The sequence below is a fragment of the Aquila chrysaetos genome, chromosome 2 (genome assembly GCF_900496995.4).
Source record: "Aquila chrysaetos chrysaetos chromosome 2, bAquChr1.4, whole genome shotgun sequence".
In the NCBI taxonomy this organism is placed as follows: domain Eukaryota; kingdom Metazoa; phylum Chordata; class Aves; order Accipitriformes; family Accipitridae; genus Aquila; species Aquila chrysaetos.
This window is the reverse complement of record NC_044005.1, coordinates 31,548,715-31,571,032: the sequence shown is the minus strand read 5'-3', so window position 1 is coordinate 31,571,032 and position 22,318 is coordinate 31,548,715. Positions and strand designations below refer to the sequence as shown.

At 34.7% G+C, this 22,318-nt stretch overlaps 1 protein-coding gene across 4 annotated transcripts in view; it reads right to left on the bottom strand.

Moving 5' to 3' along the window:
• The window catches only part of STRN3 (striatin 3), a 68,714-nt gene that overhangs the window by 12,322 nt on the left and 34,074 nt on the right, over nucleotides 1-22,318 (bottom strand). For 2 of the 4 annotated variants that reach the window (XM_030043510.2, XM_030043520.2), the window contains exons 8-10: nucleotides 20,026-20,136; nucleotides 12,760-12,900; nucleotides 6,944-7,077 (exon numbers count right to left, since the gene is read on the bottom strand). In XM_030043510.2, the coding sequence (XP_029899370.1) occupies nucleotides 6,944-7,077; nucleotides 12,760-12,900; nucleotides 20,026-20,136 (386 nt within the window). The remainder of the gene's footprint in view (nucleotides 1-6,943; nucleotides 7,078-12,759; nucleotides 12,901-20,025; nucleotides 20,137-22,318) is intronic. The other 2 variants (XM_030043524.2, XM_030043525.2) reach the window with 2 other exon arrangements.

The window sequence follows — 22,318 nt, the reverse complement described above, 5'->3', positions numbered from 1 at the left end:
ATTTAGAGCTTTGAATACCATCTATATTATGCAGAGAACAGACCCTTAAAAGACTACATCCCATTTGTACTAAGTCTCCATCATAAGGAGAAATACATGTGCAGGTACTTCTCTATTCCCCTCAAGTAATTATAAAGGGAGTTTAGAAAACTGACTTTAATTAGATGACCAAAATTAGCAAACTAAGAATGAATGGAAACTAATCCTATCCTCTGCCTTACATACTATCTACTCACCATGCAATGGTTAAAGCATGTTTCTCAACTGTAGGCCAGAATCTCTCGGTATCCCAAGATACTTTTAGCAACACTATTAAGAGATTAAAATCTCCCATAGCTAATAAAATCTTAGTACCTTATATCTGTCAGGACTGAAAATAAAAATCAGATCATAAGGTAACATATACTGTAATAAGTATTCTTGGACCAAATCTATATCCTGGATTGAATTACCACTACTCACTCAAACTAAATTTGATTCTATCCAATCAAAATAGAGAGGTTCAGACAATAAAATTTACTGTTCTGAGTTTCAGATGTGCAGACATTTGCTGTTCCCTTATACTAATGTAAATTTCTGTCCCAAGTGCAAACTATGCCAAATTCAGATCAAGCAACAGAAGCTTGTTATACCAGACATGTAACCTGGATTTTTTTTTTTACTACCATCCAACAAATACATTTCATAACAAAGCATTTTGTTTCCAATCTTCCTACTTCAGAGTATACTGAATACCACAATATTTTTACTGAGATTTAAGTTATTTATCACTACAGTGTATAATATATATGAGCTCCATAAAAAGCATAATCTTTTGTTTCATGGAACAGAGTGGAATTCTGGATACAAACTTGATAAGATTTTAAACTTGACAGACATCAGACCAAACTGCATATTTATTTACCTCCCTGAATCTAAAGTGGGTAACAGAAGGGAAAGGGGGAAAAAAAAAAAAAAAAAAAAGGTATTTTTCTAGCAAACAGAGTCCCTCAATATTTTTAATCCTCATTATGTAATGTATTCATCCACCTGGCTAGCTCATGTTGCCTCATGCACCTTTGGCAATCTGGGGCTTAGAGAACTTAAAGCCAAACATTTAAAACAGCAACGGCTAATTTTAGCACATGTTGTTATGTCCCAGATCAGACAGCAGACCTTGATTCTTTGGGCGTGACATGCATCCACACCACACTGACTTCTATTACAGTTGTGATGAAGAGTCATTCAAGAAAACCAGGACTGAATATAGTGGTCCTTATTTTTCAAAAAAAAAGGAAAAAGAGGAATCTGCTAAATTGCAAGGTACAGAATTTACAGAAGTTATGAAAAACAAGGTACGTTTCCTATCTTAAGTATAGCTTTAAAGCCTTGATATTTTTTAACAGACTTGAACATCTTGGTTCTTTTAGAAGACACCACATGCACCTCCCTAGAAATCTAGTTATATATAAGCCAATTTTTTCTTGTTTAATTCTTTTCCCCCATCCATGTTTCCAATGAATCTTGACATCCATACTGCAAGAGTAGAAGAACAACTGACACATCTTAAAAAGAGATCCTTGCAACCTCTAAGAAAAAAAGCTATCCAGTAGTATATTTCCAAGAAAAATACACCTCAGAAAAACATAGTCAAGGACTTGGAAAAGGGATTTTCTGATTACAAAGGATAAATATGAGATACAAAATGGACCAGAGGTATAATGGAAAAGTAGTAAAATGTGACACTGTATATCAATATTCTAAAGTCTGACACCTCAAAAGCCTCTCAAAACAGAAAGCATGGACACACTGCCCCCATCGAGTCTTAATGTTCTACTGTAAATGCCAAAATGATAAAGTTGTGAGAAGACAGACTATGGAACCATACAGCTTCACTAGCTCCTTCTCCCTTTTTCCCTGAACTTTGGTGGACTTTACTAAACAGGACCAAGAGGGATCAGCTGAAACTTTGATCCTAGTCCCCTCTCAGCAAACAGCCACAGAGTAGATGCTTAGAATAATGAAGTCTACCAAACCCAAGAGCTGTTGTTCCCTCACCCAAAACCACCAAACAAAAACTCCATCTAGGTCAGGAGACACAAAACACTTTACGCATCCTAAAAAACCTTTACCACAAAATTTCCTTAAAATTAGAGCAAAACAAAAAACATACAAACCATACACCACAAGGAATTGCTAAACAGATTAGAGGAGCAATCAGAATTGGAAATGCCTGCTTTATAACACTTCCTCAAGCTAACCTAATAAAAATAGCTTTTGTCTTCATTTTGTTTGTCTGTATAGAAACACAGGCAAGCAACCTATTCATTCTGCCTTGTAAACCACGAGCAAACCAGACTTAAAGGAACTACACCTGAGCTAAGCAACAAAAAAAACCCCCCAAACCCCAACCAAACAAAAAAACCCTGACCCACACACACATGAAAAAAAAAAAACACAAAAAAAAAAAAAAAAAAAAAAAAAGAAGAAGAAAAAAAGACACCAGGGAAGGAAGCTCTTCCTTGCCCCTGCAGTCAACAGAATCCTTAATGGCATAGCAAGGAGACATGTATTTCCCTATCTCAATCAACTACTCACCTACAGCAAACAGAGGAATTAGAAAGCAATAATTAGTAACTGTAGTCAGAGTCTTTTAATGTTTAATGTTATTTTTTTTCTTGATAATGTGACTGATTGGATATTTCCAAATTTAGATGCTCTGATAAATGAGGACTTTCCATTTTGCAGCCAGTCCTACAGCAGAAAAACACCACCACCCTGTGCAGCTATGCAATCCAAGAATATACAAATGGGAGCATTTGATTTGGTAACAATATTACTCCCTCAGCATACAAACAACTACACACACTGAGGCAAATATAAAGAACTAGATATCAAAAAAGACAGGACTTGAGATGACTGTACTGTATTACAGATGACTACTCTTGTGGACAAGTTGTGCGCTAAATCATTCGCGTAAGAAAAATTTTCAGCTATAGTTGAAGTTCTTAAGATTTAAAACTTAATTCCCATCCTGTCCACATATCTTCTCCTTTTCAAAATACAACACTCATCAAGGAGCAATACCTGAAAGCTAGTGGAACCGTGTTGTGGCTTTATTTATTCATGCACTATAACGGCTCACACAAGCTATTTGAAGAGCATAGACCTATTGGGAGCAAAATGCCAGAAGTGGCAATATTAAGTGTTTTGGGGCTTTTTTGTTATTTTACTTAAACATTAACTTAGCTTAACATTATCTGCTTATCTGGAGATGCACTGGAAAAGGAGGTAGCTTCAGCTAAGCTCATTGGGGCATGAGATTAAGATGTCCTACAAGTACTGTATTACAGGTACAAAGTAAGACACGGTCTTATTGCACTGCAGATCCACAGTTATGTGGAAACAACTTCAGAAATTAAGAACTATCATTGAATTTTTAACCTGAAGGAACACTGCGATGGAGAAGTAAGAGCATCTGAATTTCAGTCTCTTCAGATCCACGACAGGACAGACATTTCCTTCTTAAATAAAAATATCAAAAAAATTCTTTTCATCTGTGTTATTTGATACTTCAAGTTTATCTTTTCTGACACATGAAAAAGTCAGAAGCTACCACGCATTTTTCAGATGTGCTTTAAAAGATAGCAGATATGCTAAGGGCACTGGGAAAGGAGAACTGAATAAGAAGCCAGGAAACCAAGTGACAATTATGGTCAATCACTTCTCATTCCTATTTGGTGAATGATCCAGTAAGAAAGCAAAAACTTACTTCTGTCTTTTGTCTCCTGTATCAGGCAGATATTAAAGCATGAGATAACCTCTCCCCACACACCTCCCAAACCAAGCTGCAATTAAAGAGCCTCTAATGAAGGGTCTCAATGAGAAAATTTTGAAAATTCAACTACACTGAAGCAATAAGATCATCTACAGGATCACTGACACCTTCAACGAATTTGTGAGGTACTGCCTTCTGCTGCAAATTCCTTATTAGCTCAGGCAGTATTTCATACTTGCGTATTTATCACCTCTATTCTCTGCTTTAGGTTTCCCAAGAGTAAAGGCAACTCCAAGTTATATTCTGCATCGCTCTTTGCACAACAAAAACTGTATTGTCAGGTTTGTCAGAAGTACCACACATTCTCCTGAAACAGTTTGATCAGTTGGTGTCAATTATATTATTCACTGTAATGCTTCCTGAGTTTGTCTTGGCTCACCTGTAAATATTCCTCCTTCTTGGAATAAGCAAAATGGCTACACAGTTTTATGAAGCAGCTGTACTTCACAAAAGAGAATAATACATTGCAAAGTTGCAGTGTTGCAGTCAAGCATGACAATCAAAACCAATCTTGCTTCTGAAAGTCTCTCACAGGCCACCCTTTAGACAACCAACTTTCCCTATACTACTACAGTTCTTGAACGAGACATCACAAATTCCTTCCTTTACATCAAAGACATTCTTGCAATCCCTTTAGCATAGAAAGTAGTATGGCATATATTTGCCATTAGGGCATCAGAACATATTAATGATTGCATTATTTTGATCTAAGATACTTCTAGCTCAGCATCGGCCTCTGATAGTAGCTAAAACCAACCAAAAATGCCTAAGAAAAAGTACAAGAATAGTGATGCTGATTCTCTCTGTTCTTCTAGACTGCTACCATTTCAGCCCAGGAACTTTCTGTTTCTTCTATGTATATAGTAATTCTCAGTGGAGAGCTAATTGGAGAACAACAGATAATAATGACCTATAACAGAGATATAAAGTATTCTGCTAATACTGGAGTTGTACAGATACTGGAATTTATGCTATTATATTGTGATTGATAATCATTCTCATGACATAAAAAACAGCCAACCAAGAATGGAGCCATGCAAAATACAGTATTACAGACCAACCCTAGGGGTCACCATACTAACTAGTCCATGCCTTAATTGTCCAGCATACAGGTTGACTTGGGATTTTGGTGGGCAGAAGAGGAAAGAAGAGTGCTTAACAAATATTTTAGATTTTTAAAAGCAAAAAGAATCAGAAAATTCTGTGGTTATGAACATGTGCCTTAAGAACCAAATGTCACGTTACCTTTATAAATTTAATGAAGGGCAAGCGTGAACCACCAGACCTTGGTACTCCAAAGTTCTGAACTCAGGAATAGGACAGACATAGAATGTAATGCAACTGCAAAAACAATTTGTGATCTAATCTCACAACTGTGGTTGCCTCACTACTGAAAGTATACCATTTAGTTTTTTGATGCCTCATAGTTACTGTCAGTATAAATGGGAATAATACTTAAATAAAATAAAATAATCAATTGACAAGTTCAGAAGCTTGATTTGAGATTCTAAACTGCTTTAAAATAAGTATTTTTTCCTCATGTAAGTTAGCATTAAACTAAACTTTTCTTAATTCTTCAAGGAAGATACAGGCAGGAGCATTTAGAAGTTATTCAACCAGGTAAATACAGCACTATGTAAAACAAACCCCCACACTATTCAACTTCATAATTCCCAGGGGAATTTACTACTAGTTAGGAGTAGTAGTTAAGAACATCCAGAACTGGATGTTTCAAATTTAAGCTGCCTTAAAGCATTCATAATTGAAGCTTTTGAAAAACTTTTCTTTGAAGTCCATTTGTTCATCGATTTCACTGGAACTTCAAAAAAAAAAAAAAAGTGATAATTTTCTAAACAATTGTACATGACCCTCAAGTCAGACACATTTTACATGTGATTACACAAGAGATTTAGCTAGACAGAAGGCAAAATCCTGAGAAAATCAGGATGCAAAGAGCTGAAATTGAACTCTGATATTAAGTTATCTGATTTCCCAGAAGTGTTATGTCATTTGAAATGAAACAGACAACCTGAGAATTAATCTTTACTGTGTACAGGATGATATATTATACAAATTTAGAACGTACTCCAAATATTTAAAAAAGCTCTTTCATTTATTTTTATACAGTCCAGTAATAGAAGGATGGATAATTAACATTTTCATCTGTTATTCAGGAAATAGATCTATGTAACATAATACCCTGCAATAACTGAGAAATCTACGTATTAGCTCTTACTTCATTACAGCAATTAATAATCCTACCAGTTATAAATACTGAAGGAGATCTATGATTAAAAAAAGGTGTGTAGTCACACACAAGTACTTTCAAACCCTGTAAAAACTACAAACAATTTATTTCTTCACTTTGCAGATTCTAAGATTTTAATAAAATCCCTATTAATGGTTTCCAGTACAAATACCATGTATCTAACTTGAAAAGTTATAGAAACAGAGAGCTACCTTACCAACAAAACAATAATAAAAAAAAACCCCAAACCAATCACAATCCAAAACCACAAGACACTTTAAATACAATATAATACATAAGACTTACCTGAACACTTCCCTAACCAGACATCAAATGTTACTAGCTAACGAAAAATTCATATAACACTATTGGTAGCAGGTTAATGAATATAGTCAAAGGAATGTCAGAACATTCTGGATTATACAAAAAATATACCCTAAAAGCTTACCTCTGAAATATACTACTATATATAGGCTATGCTGTTAACACTACATAAACATAAAGGGGAGAGCAAAGAAATAAGTTAATATCGATATTTGTGTTTTATGTCATGCCTTCTCAATACTCTGTATCAGTGTATAATTTTCATTTTTGTTCAAATTCATGTTAAGATGTCAATCTGTATTTTATGTCATAACACATTCCCCCAGTGACAAAATCTGAATTATTTAAGTAGAAAACAAACAAGTCATCTCACTTAATTTTGATTACCCACATTACTTAGCCCATTCACAAGGTGCTCCCTCCTCCTCCCAAGTATATAGGTTTTGCTAATGAAACCTCTGTTCTTGCATCTGTTATGTTCAGGGTGGGGGAGAAGGGACCCAACTATTACTGATTAAACTGTATAAAGAATTTTAAAATAAAATTGCACTTACATCATAACTATAGTCTGCATCATTTGTTACTGTCAAGTCTGCAAGGTCTCCAAGGCCCAGTACACTTAACAACACATCATCAGAACCCATAATAAATGACTTGCCTCCTCCAGGTGGAAATGTTATTGGCTCAGCTACAAAGAACAAAACAGTTTCTTTAAGTCTCAATATAATAATTCAAACTGATGAAAAACTGCATTATTCATCACTTAAAAGCAAAGCGGTGTTTAAAACTGAACTTTTATGCACTACGTACTGCCCCAACTAAAAAAAAAAAAAAGAGCATGAAGACACGCACACATGTGCAAACACACACACATATACTAAATACACAATTTGTACATCATGCTTTGTCATTTGCTTTCAACTTACTTTAGAGGTGTTCAATACTACTGACAAGTGACTTGACTGACATTACTTCACATTGCAAAATCAAATGTACGTCCCCAGTCTCCAAATTCTCAGCTAAATATTTCATTCACTAAACCATGCTACCTGCCTTCTATCCATTTGCAAATAAGTCTCTGAGCTTTACAGTAGTCAAATATCTCTACTTGCATGTATTTTTTTTTACCTCTCAGGCTAAAGGCCTCCTGCAAAACATCTCTCTTACTTAGATTTTTTTTTTCAGATGATTAAAAAGATGAAAAACATGGTGAATTCCCTCTCTTATTTTCTCAGCATGATTTTGGATTCTAATTTAAAATACACTCAAATGATATTTAACATAGCTAGCTGTGCCTTCCCCAAACTAAAATTTAACATTTCTGTTAATTAAGATTTAGAATGAATACAAATTATATATAACCATTCATTCTGAATAATACAGTTTCAAATATTTACCCTTTTTTTTTTTTTACACTCTTCAACAATTTTTTGTATCTCCTTCTACCCACAAATATCAATTTAGCAGTAACAAATAGGAATAAAGGCTTAAACATTGTAATACTTGAGCATATTTTAGAAGCTGCTTTTACTTATCAGTATTCCTTTCCATGCAAAAATTGGGACGCTTGTTAGGTAGAGTACTTAAAAGTTAGCTATGTGTAAACTTTAGCTAAGTGCAAACATCTGCAAAATATGTTAAATAGTATTTGACATCTTTAAAAAATAAACTTGCTTGACTTTTGCATTTCACTGATTTGGCAGAGAGTTATGGTCTCACTTTAATGCCACCCCTTCTTTTTAATCCTCTCAGAAAACCCTTGAAATTCAGAGAAAGTAACGTTTCCAGATCTGAAAAACATCCATATCCTGTTGTTTGTCTCACAAAAAGAGTTCCAAACAAGAGGACTAATAATCAACACATTCCTGTTTTGAACATGCATCTTTTATTATTCTGTATCGTCACTATCTGACTGGTGACCTAGTTACATTCCATTCCAGCTGAAGAAAAGTAACTAAGACCAGCTGTAAAGTTACAGATGTCTGGCATCACTGCTACAGCTACGCAAAGAGGAGCCACTCCAGCTAGATAAAAAAAAAAAAAAAAAAAAAAAATCACTTCTCGGGAATAAAACAAGTTCTAATGCTTGAGAACTACTGCACTGTTAAAAAATGTTACCTTATTGGCACAGGCAACACAAATGCATGAGACAATCTAAGAATATGATCTATGTAAGAATAAAGACTACTGTTCCTACAATTGCATAAAAAGAGCAAATTGTATTCTAACTATGCACAATCACCTCTTTTTAAAACATTCACAATCCATACAAAGGTCTTGACTCATCAGAATGCTACATTATATTAACAGCCAAAAATAGCTTACCATGCCCTTATATGGACAAGCTTTTTATTTCTGTTAATATTTTACTAAAACTTTCAATTTGACAGTCTATTCTAAACCAGTCATATTTCAGAAAAAGCCATAATCCTGGAAAACACCTAATTATTTTCCATGTTCCCAGCTATTTCCCTTATTATTGGTTTTTGGGCTTTGGGGAGGGGGGGGTGGAGAGCATCCAGTCATCCATGCTTATTAGATGAGACCAGAATTTCTAAGGATTGATTTCTTAGTGAAAGTGTCCGAGCTCAGTATAAAAGCAGAAACAAACAATACTTTATATGAACCAAGAAATAAAGTAACACCACAAACACTCTCTGGCCAAACCTAAATTGTGAAATCCTCAAATGAATAACAATTAGCCCCTCAATTACTTCAGAGACCAAGTTTTTCCTGGTTCTTTTCTGACAGAAAGAGAGTGTCAGAACAAAAAAAAATGATATAGGCTACAAAAGAAACTGAGGGGGGGGGGGGGTGTTGTTATCGTTGTTTGGTTGATTTTGTGTTTAGGTTTTTTGTTTTGGGTTTTTTTTTTTGTCCTCTTTTCTCCAAAGACTCCAATACTTTTATCTGGAATTTCCAAACCTGGCTTGCCTCTACTGTCTTTACAAGGTCCCAGCCTCCCAAACACAAGTATCTATTTACAACTCCAAGCTCCCAAGTCATTACAGAACAGAGCTACTGATCACTGGGGAAAGGAGGCAATATGCTCATTTTAAACTCGAGGACACCTTCCATCCCTGTTGTGATGCTGTGACTCCTATTTGATCTTTAGGACAGGCCCACAGGCCACAAGGTTTAAATAAGCCCCCAAACTTGTCATACTAATTCTTTGTGACATTAATGTCATCTGTCCTTAACACATCAACTTGCATATACTTTATGCTAAAAATGAAGTACTACCACAGAAAAACATTACCACATTAAGAGTCTATATTATAAATTTATCAAGCTTTATTTGCATCAGAGGTGAATATGCCTTTATTTAAAGCTTCAAAATTAATGCTATCCAAAATTCAGAAGCATATTTCTCAATATTAAAGTTGCCAATATGTACGTATATGTTGTATAACTATGTTAGTTTATTTGCAGGTTTTACTATTTTAAAATAAGACATATTCAAAGTTTAAAAAATGGTTGCAAGCTGTTTTTATATAAAGAAAAGGCAGAAAAGTAACACAATGAAAGATGCATGATGTTACAGCTACTAAAAATAAAGACCCACAACTCTGCATACCAAACAAAAACAACGCATCAATAGATACATGCAAATGATAAAGTTAAATAAATTACTTATAGAATGCTTTTCATCTTTAAAAAAAAATCCAGGTATTTTTCTAACACACACAGTACAATATTATATTCATAGCGTAATATATATGTTTGACTGAGTTTGCAATCAATAAATATCAAGTAAAAATTTAAGTGATGGTACACGTTTCTTTGTACATGAAACTAGGTGGAAAAAATGCAATGATTAAATATTTGCTTGGCCAATCCTAACCAGCACTTCTTACCCTCAAGTTCTTGACATCATACATAATTAAGTCAAAATCAAGCAGTAGTATTTGTACAGACTGAAACTGCTTTATCTCTGCTCAGATATGTATGTTCTCATATATGCTGCTGTTGTCTACTATACAACAGGGACATCTTAATCTTGTTTTCCAGAAAGTTAATACGTGGTACACCAAAAGCAGCAGTTAATGCCCGAGCAATTAGCTGTTACTGCTTTTTTTTGTCAATCTGTAGACTGACACTCCCACAACCTATAGATATTAAAAAAGAAAAACAACCTGTCAAAATAATAATTCTCTGTACAATACATTGGATGGAGAATCATGCTGCATTTGATTCTGCTTCTGAAAGTCATGCAATATGGTGAGATGGAAACCCCAGTTTCTTATGGCCAAAACTATAAAGTGTAATTACAGCACAACAATTTTCTCTTCATATTTAACCAGGCACTTGAGAATGAGAAAAAAACCCAAACCAAAACCCACACCTTTAGAAGTATAAAAGATACATTCCCAGCCAATTAGAACCATAGTTTACTTTCCTCCCTGAATGCCTTCCTCCCCTCAAGAAAAAAAAAGAAGTGAGCTTAATAACACTTCATTCTCTATACAAAAAATTATTAGACTCTATCTCAGAACTGTAACACTTCAAATTGTAGCACAAACCTTATGTACAGTCACAAGAACATTATGGCTTGGTAACATTCATCAGCATAGGCTAGTATGTCCCAGCAAGAAAGCCTAAAGTTGTCTGCAAAACCTTAGCTTTTAAAACACAGCTGAATAAATAACTGAGCAAAACCTGCATTTGGTCTTGTTAATAAAAGACATATCTAGAAGGGATTCAGAGACAACACTAAGCTTGTTTTCTTGCAGCCTTGTACCATATGGTACAGACAAAAACTCAAAAAGTCGCGTAGCATTGAGGATAGAATTTCTCATCAAACAGCAAAATTTACACTCTAATATTCAAGTTTAAAAGTTATGCAGAAACCACAATTAGCAGGTATGATGGTAGAGATATTCATACTAATACTTTTAATGAATAAAGCCCAAACTGATAAGCTGAAAACATATGAACACATTAAATAGCATGAAAATAGTGTGGACAAGCTCTATTTGAAGTGGACAGTGTTTGTGCTACAGGAACCAGCCAATACAAGTCAGTCCCTATCAAATTCAAATTTAGCATCTAGTTCTTCAGAAAGATTGTTTTGTCCAATATTATTTTAGATGTAAAGTCTCTAAAAGAGACAACAACTATATGGCCTGTCCTTAACAACAAACATCTATGTTCCTTTGCACAACATGTATGGCCTTAAGAAAAATAGCCTAAAACAGACCGAGGTAACTGTAGGGTCACATGCCCTTAATACCTTAACAAGGCTAAAAGGCAACCTAAAGCATGTAAATACATACTAAACCTAAATACAACTTAAATGTACGTGCACAAGTTTTAGCAAGTGGAACTTCACCAGTAGGTTTTTCAATTGCACTCCATAGGTAAATTTGATACTTGATACATCTTTCAGTCGTAAATAAAAACAAAGATAAAAAGGAAGGCAGTAAAAGAGAAGGTGTGAAGACAAACACTTTTGTAAAATAATAGTTTGGGAGAGCAACAAAAAAAACCCCTCCAAAATTTCTATTCATCTGCTGCCTGGTGACAGGCATTTGTGGTGGCAGGGGTGAAAGAAGAATAGGAGAACCAACAGATTATCAGGATCAATAATACTGCAAATTCTTTCCACTTCTGGTATAGCTGATACCATGCCAGGGCTTATGAGTCAAAGATCATCATAAAGGAGCCAAATCTGAATTCAGCTGAGTATTTTGAATGAGTATGTTCTGAGTAGAGGACAGAATTTACATAATGGTATTCTAATCTCAATACAAGGAAGGTAATTCCTTTAAAATGAAACAAGCTGAATACAAGATTTTGGACTATTCAGATAATAGTTTGCCACTAACTTCCATTGCTTAAGATAATTCTGAAATTGAAACCAATACTTTGTAAACAAATAAATAGTGTCTTTGTACACTTGTGTATATAGACCAAGAAAAATTTTTAAAAAGAGAACATTAAACTTGAGGAAAAGAGACAAATTAGTCTCATAACTTAAATAACCACTTTTAAATTTCACTTTAAAAGGCAGACTATGTATCTAATGTTAATACTCACCTTTTTTCCCCTCAATCAGTAACACCCTATCTGTAAAAGGTTTTGCTAACAGGGCAGGGGGTCTGCAAACAGGGATTTAATAGTGAATAGTTTCAGAACACACTGCTGTACATAAAGTTGTTTAAAAATACTTATGAAATAATGATGAATTACGATAAGCCACAGAAATTCAAGCCATATTCTCAGAAAACCATTTGGGAAGAATCGCAAATAAAATAATAATGTGGCAATCTGCAATTGCATTAAGCTTTACAGAGGGGACAGTAAATTACAGCGTGTGCTTTCTAAAAGAAATCTCCTGAAATATAATAAGTAGCTGAATTTTTTGTACCTTCCTCTGCTCTTGCACCTTCATGATCAGTCATTCTAGAAGAGGGTGACCTAGATTGATTAATGATTCCTGAAGGGATGTGGGGTATCTCATCATCGCCCAGATCAGCTATCATGTCGTGAAGTTTTGTCCTGTTGACTCCTGTAAATTAACGTCAGCAGCAAAGATTCATTTGATTGCTACCGCTTGAGTTGACTGAAGTCTAAAAATCCATTAAACTAATTAAACAAGAATAATTACTGATGGGACCTCCTTGAAATAAATACAATGCTTTGGTTTTGTCTTCGTATATTAATAAAATTATCTTTTGGAAATGAAAAGGAGGAGTTAATACATCACATCTGAAAACTACATGCAAACAGTTTTAATTCACTAAACCAAAGAATAACTCCTTTGTGTTCTGTAGAGCTATTCTACAGTTTCCTGTAGGAGAAAAAAAAAAAAAAAAAAAAAAAATCTTACAGCCCTACTGAGAAGTCAAGCCAAATATTAAAAGAACATTAACTATTAAACAAAATGCATACGAATTAAACATTTGCTAATAATATTACACAACTTTAACTATACTAAACAATTTAACACTGAAAAACAGGGTGCAAATAAAAAATAAGCTTAAAAATGAGGGAAAAAGTACAGACAACTCATAATGGGGGTGCAACGAACAATTAACTTTCCCTGCTTTTGAATGGTATTTAAATTGTATAAAGTGTTTATTAACACAAGAGCAAGAATGCTTCTACCACTGTATGAAACTTCAGGTGTGTATTACCCTTATTATACAAGCATGCCTCTGGAAACAAAGCATACTGAATTATGTGCATTAAATTCATGATGTAGACACTAGCGAACAAGAATAGTGTGTTATAATTTAATTTTTTTTTTTAAATTAATAAATTCATTCCTGCTTCCACCTTACAGCTTGCATGTCAAAAAGTCAAGCTACAATCATAAAGTGAAATTTCAGTGACAGAATCTCTTTAAAGAAAACAATCCACAATGATGCAAGACATAACCAGCTTTTAAGCAATCAAGAGTCCTTCCTGGGACTGCAGACAGTTATACTGTAGAACATTTAAAGTAAAAAAACTACCACCCTACTGCCAAAAACTATGCTTTTAAACTTGCTAAAATCTAAGTGTTTACTGTCTTTAATAGGGCACATTAGAACTTAAATGATTTTCAAATATGTCCATTTTTTAGTGAAGGAAGCATTAGGAAACCATTTCCTATACTCTGAGGTGACATGTACCACTTTTATTAAAAAAGAAATCAAAACTAAACCAAAGCCTTTATTCTCAAAAAAGCAAAAGGTAAACACTATAATTACAGATGACTTATCAAAAGCAGAACTGTTTGTTTAAACAGTTAAACACTAGAAGACACTCTTTCAAACAATATCTGATCATTTCCATTTTTAGCTCTTACTAACAAAAAATGCTTAAAATTGATGTGTTCAAAAATAAGTATCCATTAATAATTTAATTCTCTGGAAATAATGAAGAATTCTCTGGAGAGACGGATGACAATGAAAAATAGTTCTGGAAGTAGAATCATAGCAAAAGTATACCACGAATACCTCAAGAGGGATGCTGTATAACTATGTTCATTAAGACCTGCAAAACATTTTCATTTTGCCAAATAATACAGAATTCCCTATACTTTTTTTTAGGCTTTTGATATTTTCTTTCTTTCTTTTACAGAACACTTAGTATTCCAATTAAATCTACAAAGGCTGCTACCCAGAAGTAGTTTGAGAATAAAATGGCTTCCAAAAGTTTCCCTTATGCAACAGAACAGATTTCTTGAGTGGTTAAGTTTCATTTCACTCTCATGTAGAAGTGAGTCTAGAAACTTGTGATCTCAGCTAATGAAGCGAGTATAAAATATTAAAAATGGCGAATGCCTCTTTTGCACCAACACTTTTTTTCTAATAGCCACTGGACTGATCGGTTTCATTTCAAAGGTACAATACTTAATTGCAGTCAGCAGGTGAGATCTCATATAAAAAAAAAAGTCATTCTTAAAATGGCCAGGTCTCTACCATGCAGACCACAAAGCTTGCTTTTGTCTTTATTCCAGTTGGCTATCAGCCAGCCACCTACAGTGACCAGCAGCAAAGACATTCTTGAAGATATTGTAGAGCAATCAATAAATGACATGATAAAAGTCATGACTGGTACCCTAAACTGTCTACTTTAATATATCCTTTGTTTTCCACAAGAAAACCCTTTTGTTTTCTCCATGTCAATATGCATGAACTGTTCAACACATGGATGGAAAATGCCAAAAATGGCTTATAAACTCTTACTCACATCCAAACTGAAAGCATCTTTTGGAGGTGCTTTCACACCAAACATACGGGCATGAGCAGTTTGCCTCAGAGCACACTCTAGAAGTAACTAGAAGTAGCCCCCCTGCTCTGCTACCTCAAACCAGCCAGTCATTTAGGATGTCACTGGTTAGGGGACTGTAAGCCTTGTCTTGGTTTCGGCTGGGATAGACTTAATTGTCTTCCTAGTAGCTGGTACGGTGCTATGTTTTGGGTTCAGTATGAGAAGAACATTGATAACACACTGATGTTTTCAGTTGTTGCTAAGTAGTGTTTAGTCTAAAGTCAAGGATTTTTCAGCTTCTCATGCCCAGCAGCGAGAAAGCTGGAGGGGCACAAGAAGCTGGGAGGGGACACAGCCAGGGCAGCTGACCCAAAATGGCCAAAGGGGTATTCCATACCATGTGACGTCATGTCTAGTATATAAACGGGGGGCAGTGGGGCTGGGGGGAATCGCTGCTTGGGGACTAAACTGGGCATCGGTTGGTGGGTGGTGAGCAATTGCGCTGTGCATCATTTGTATATTCCAATCCTTTTATCATTACTGCTGTCACTTTATTAGTGTTATCATTATCATTATTAGTTTCTTCTTTTCTGTTAAACTGTTCTTATCTGAACCCATGAGGTTGGGGGTTTTTTTCCGATTCCCTCCCCCATCCCACCGGGTAGGGGGGAGTGAGTGAGTGGCTGTGTGGTGCTTAGTTGCTGGCTGGGGTTAAACCATGACACCTTTTAATGTATTTCAGTATGTTTAGTCCCTTTTGTCCTTCAGCCATAACCTCAGAACAGCCCCCAATCCATTGTACAATACGGAGAGAAACTTCTTTCTGAAGTTGACAAAAGAGCAGCTGCTGTTTCCAAACACTTCTCTGTATTTCATGCTGAAAATCGTCAATATTCAAGAGTGTGCCACCACCACAGAAGACTGTGCAGATTTCTGCTTTCAAATAAGTGCAAGTGTGCCTTCATATAATTGTTGAAGTATTTTAAATGTTACAAAGATTTTTAAGGATAAGAATGTGCTGTCTCTGCATGATCAAAGCACAAACTAGATGACTGTGTTTTATCCTCAAGAAAAGGCTAGAAAAATAATAATAAAAAAAATCAGTAAACATGAACCTGTTATGAACAAAAGCAAAACACCTACAATCCCATCTTACTGTATCCTTCTTCAGAGATCAAAAGTGAAAAAGGTCATTGAATATTCAGTGCTGAAAAGTTGTAGTCTGAGAAGCCATAAGCAGATTTCTATTAGCTCCAAGATGTAATAGCCCAAGTCAGAATACAACACAGGGATCCTTCTGTATCAACAGATGATGGTAATGAAGATGGTAAAATCCAAATCTGTTTTCATGCCTATCAACTATTACACTGTATTTCCAGAAATCAAGGCTAGCAAAGTGAATGGGACAGACACTGTTTCGTAAATACAGAAAAATTAGACTGAGGGGAAAAAAGCAGGAAAGTGAAAAATTATAAAAGTTTTGAGGAAACCAAGGAAAATCAGTAAAGGGATCTTCATTTTAACAGTAATGTACACATACAATTTAAGATGTGAAAACTATTTTTCAGATTGCTGAGAACACATTACACTGACCTGATAGTATGAAATGAGATACGCATCATCCCCACTATTACATTCTGAAAATGTGACAGACTATATCTGAAAACCAGTCATCCCCTGATTTACCTGCCAAAACTGATCTTATCAAACTTGAGCAAGAAGTTGGCCTTAAATTCAGCATATTACTGTAAAAGGTAAGCCTGGTTTTGTAGAAATCCAACCTAACTCCCTATCTATTTATCACAATGAAGTCCACAATAGGTTGTGGTTGGTTTGTGTTTTTTTTGGTGTGTTTTGGCTGTGGTGGTGTTTTTTTTAAATATAAGAATCTTTCAATAAACAGGTTTTGGGTTATTTTACAGCTGATATTATAAAGGCAATTGAAGTGTGGAGTGGGTTTTGGCTTGTTTTGGGTTTTTTTTGTTTTGTGTTTTTTTAAAGATCCTTTCACAAGGAAGTGTTATTTCCACATAACATGGTGACTATCATGATGGGGGGGGGGGGGGGGGGGGGGACACCACAAAAAAAAAAAAAGAGTAAATATTACATTATGAACACATATATGCTGACAGAAGATGACCTAAATGAAGGTGTTCCACCCAAAAGAAAACATATGAATGCAGAAGTATCAAAGTAGAATCAAATCTACTTCTGTTCACTTATTTATCTCTACATTTGGAATGAAAGTTCCCATACCTGGGCCAGGGCTATGAAGACCCTGTTATGAAGGCAACAGTCTAAATGCAGATTATGGTAGTTACCAGATGTATATCCAACAAAAGAAGCCGTTAGAATGTCTGCCCTATTATGCTGTCCTCAAAGTATTGCAAGAGTTGATAGTCAATGCATGTTTATTTGATCTTTATGATGATATATACGCTGCCATGCAGATAAACTCTGGTATTGCTTGAAATAAGTTCTGGTAAAAGTCTGGCAATACACTGAAGAGCAAAGAGATGAATGTTCAGATTGAAGTTCATGAATGATCAGACATGAGAAGCAGGAATAAAGAAGGCCTTTGACATTATTTTCACTCTTAGTGTTAAAAAACAGTCTATGAATCAAATAAACAGAATTTAAATAAATCTGCCCAACCTTAAATGCATACTTTTACTGCATGTGGAGTTATCTCATTCAATTAGCTCTGTGATTGAGGCCAATTTTTAATCAGAAACTACTAACATGAATGTGACAAGTGCAGAATCTCACCTGTGATACTATCTATATAAGCTCAGGGTTTCCCAAGGAGATTTTAAACTTAAAACCCAAAACGCAGTGACTTACGTGACCTCACAGCATTGTGATATACAGCTGTCTCCTAAATATTGCCTTATGTGAACATAAGCAGGTTTCAAAATTACTTTAGATGAATAAAATACTCCTTTAAGTTTTGATAGTGGAACACACATTGTCAAAAGACAATATACGTCAAATAATAATTGACAGCCAACATGTCATGTCATTCATAGTATAAAAGTTAATGTTATACTATTTGCAGCAACTGCAGGAAACTGGACAGAAAGGAAAGTTTTTATTATAATGTTGCAAAGTTTTAAATTTTGCAACAGGATATTCCAGAGTAATTACTATTTTAAATGATGGTCACAACCAATTTATTCAGCAAAGTAGACCATTAAAATGCCTTCTTTTTTTTTTTTTTTTTTTTTTTACAAAGCAGTTGTTTTTGATGGGTGAGAATTATGCTCCTCTTCTGGAAATTTTAAGATTTACCGATGCAAAACCAAAATTATGATAGAAATTCTTGATTGCATAGCAGCTGAAGAAGCAACAATTACAAGAAAGGGAAATCCTTTCTAGACAAGCCAAAATAATGCCAATAAAACAAATCTGGAGGCCTGAGAAGAGATTTTCATGCAATTTATAATCCTAGAACAACACTACCTGTCCCTGTTTTACAGCTGCTTACCTTGCACAAGCCAGAAAGTAGAAACTAACCAGTGTAGTGGGTGTGAAAAGATTAGAATCAAATCAAAAGTACGGTTTCAAGAACTTTCTGTATGTGATAACCTAAAGGCACAATTTTTGAGAGAGAAATAACCCCCCCCAAATAATTACTTTCTTTTCCCCCCAAGAATTCAAAACATTTGCTGTTATTTTGCAGCCACTGTGCTTCCAGAAGTCTAAAATGTGAAGCTTAACAAGAAAATTTCAAATAAAAGAAGTCCATTTTAGTATTAAAAAGAACTTTCTAACCCTACAAAATACTTCATATGAATTTGATGTCAACTGCTGATTTACATGTTAAATAAGGATACCCATTAGCATCCAGATTACTACAGTAAGTTCTAATCAAACCAAAGACTAGGTAAAAATCTCTACTTCATCAAAGATTTTTATGTGTATGTACATGCAAGTCATACAAAATTGCTGAAAACAACAATCAACAGGCACTAACTGAATTTTAATTTGTTAGATGTTACAACATCATTTCAAATCTTAATAATTCCAGAATTCTTCATGAAGTGTTATATTTTAATTACCACTTAATTTACTTAGTACATATTCACACAATTTTTCAAATAGAGTAAAAAGTATTTTTTACTAAATATAGCCAAAACCTGTTATATACTTTCAAAATAAAAACACTGCAATCAAGGGAGCTTCTCTAGAGCGACACTGAATTAAGAAAACTTTGTCCACTAGGAGCTTTGTATAGTTGATGACATAAGTTACAAAAGCATTTTTACCAGGTACTTCAATATCGAAGTTTGGTATAACTTACATAGTTCAAATAGGTCAACTAGTCTGAAAACTCTTAAAGAATAAAGAGGTGTCAACCAAAATGTGGTAACTGCACAGAAAAGTGAAGGGCACCATAAAATAAAGATTATATCCTAAAGAAAGCCACAAAAAAGGTTTGTATTTACATTACGGGCATTTTTTTATTCTCATTGCCTTAGATTGTAAAAATAATTACAAGCCCATAAATAGCAATTATACCTCGATTCAAGCTCAAGTTAAACAAAAACACCCAATACCACCCCCCCCAACAGTACCATAGTATTATACTTCAAGAAGCAGATAAAGTTTAAATCTTTCAGAAAACTTCTCAGAAGTATCCTCAAAATGCAACCTCTTCATTATTTTTACACTCACATTTCAAAGCATTTAGCTCTCTTTACCTATTTAACCTTAAATTTTTAATGTGTTTTCAACATTTCTCATCTAGGAAATGGCTGTCAAAGGTTTTGAGATATTCACATTCAGCAGGTAGAAAGTTAAAGTTGGTTGCCCCCGTTACAGAAAATGATGCTTAATGAAAAAAAACAAAAACAGAACTTGTGAGAAAAAATGTCTTCTATATAGATAGGCAAAAAAGTGTTGCATTACAAGATTCAGAATCTGCACTTACTCTTTACCCCTTTCTTCCCCTTTCGTTCCTTCTTGTACTGTTCCTTCAGTTTACTTATTAGTCCCTGGTCTACATCCCAAACCTCAGCAGTTGGGGACAGGTCATCTTTGTCTACATGCAGCATATTATTAAAAGAAAAAAAATCAGCAATTGGCAATGCAAGCTGTTGGCGATTTACTATCATAGCTGTATAAGAGCATTAATAGAAGTTCTTAATAAATCTTTACTTTAAAGGTGCAGTCTCAGTTTTAAGTTTACAAAATACTAAGCCTCATTTCATACAGTTTTGCAAGGCACTGTATAGTATCAGTTACATATTTGAAAATTGTATGTTAATTTGTTACTAAGGAGCAAACAAATTAAGCTTCATAACTGTTTATGTTAGATACTTCAAAATACACAAAAATCATTGGTGTTCAGAAACGATTACTGCATCTTTAGAAAGACAGTGTTAAGAAATTATTCAGCCAGTGTTGAATAAGCAAATAAAAGTATTCATGCTATATCTCTCATGAAAACGCAAGCTGAGTAAGTCAGTGCCAGTTTATTCATGAAGACCACCATGCATCCTCTCGCACTCATTCTACATGCACAAGAAATAAACTTTGGTCCTACGTATAACCAGAGAAACAAGTCTATAGATACAGCTTTTTACATAAAGATGAAGAAAAGTAATTCGCATAGGTGAATAAATTGACATCCCACTGGATTCCACCAATTAAATTATAATTAGTAGAAATACAACATTCCACGGTAGTTTCAGAAGACATGTCTTTTTCTGTTTGACAAATATTGCAGAGTTAATTATTCTCAAAGAAAAGTCAAGTCTCCACTTTTCTAAACTATCCATCTCAAACATTTTTGGAAACAGAATTAATAAAAGGATAAACTTGTTTCTAAGACAAGGTAAATGTAACATTTGCAGAAGCACTTTTGCTAGTAGACAACTAGGCAGCAAACTTGGTCTGTGTGCCAGTTAAGCTTATGCTCACAAATTCTTTAGGCATAAAATAATAAAACTAATTTCCTCAGTTTTCAACTTCCAATCATACCTATGATATCAGTGTTTCCATAAAACAGTAATTTTTGAAGATATAACCATTACAGTCATAAAAGTACACAAGAAGAGCCATACACAGCAGAAACAAAGAAACATGCATTTAGGATGCAAACCAGTAGGAGTTATTCCAAGTACATGTTTCATGACAAAACATGACCACAAATGAGAAGATATCCTAGGATATTGATGCATCTACCATCATTCTAATAGGGTTGATCAATGACAAAACAAACAATCTTGATCAAAGAGGTGGAATATAGAAATGGCAAGGGTGGTGAAGGCACGAAATGGGCACCATAATGGCAAAGTCCCCTCAGCTGTCCACAAAGAACTGTGGAGAGGGGAACAGAACAATGACATCCTACACCAAACTGCAGCTACAACTACCAAACTGCAAACACAAAGACCTCAATCTTTATGAGGGCCAAAAGATTGACAAAGAATAGTGATTAGTCAGGAAATACAAGAGGCACAGAAAGATAAGGCAGAGGATATGCCCAACCAGAAGAGAAAGGAAATTAGGAGAAAGAAACAAAAAACCCCAAACCCTAAAACCCAATGAAAGGAAATTCAGTTAAGAACAAATCAAAATTAAAAAAAAAAAAAAAAAAAAAAAATCTAAAGCATCACTAATAAAAGGAAAATAATCAGCTAGGTTGCAGCATTGCAGAGAAGGATTCAGGAATTAAACCGAACCAGAAGCTGACCATACGCAACAGCAATGTAATGCTGCTGTAAAAAAAAAAGATGAAGCCAAAACAAAACTGTCATACTTGTATGTTTTAAAAGGTGTGGTGTATTAAACCAGGAGTAGTCCACATAATTCAGTGATGGTGATGACAAAATTGAAGTAACATGTCCAGTCTGTGTTCTACACTAGAAGTTTAGAAAATGTCTGTAGATTGCAAAACAAACAGGGCATTAAATAACAAGACAAAGAATCTGAAGGAACTGGACTTGTTCAGTCAACACAAAACTGGAAAAACGTAAGCCTGCAAACAAATACTCAAAAACAATGCTATCGACTGCTGCAATGTAGGTCATAAATAGAAAACTAGATAAAACACTAACTGATTAACCAGTGAGGCTGTAAAATTAATTTCAATGAAGATTTTTAGGAAAACCCAGCAGCGTTTCTCTCAGGTATGCCTAAATATACTCAGCTATTACAGAACAGAGCCATGTAACTAAAAGACCTCCGCAACTCCCCCCTAGTAGTGAACTTCCTCGAAC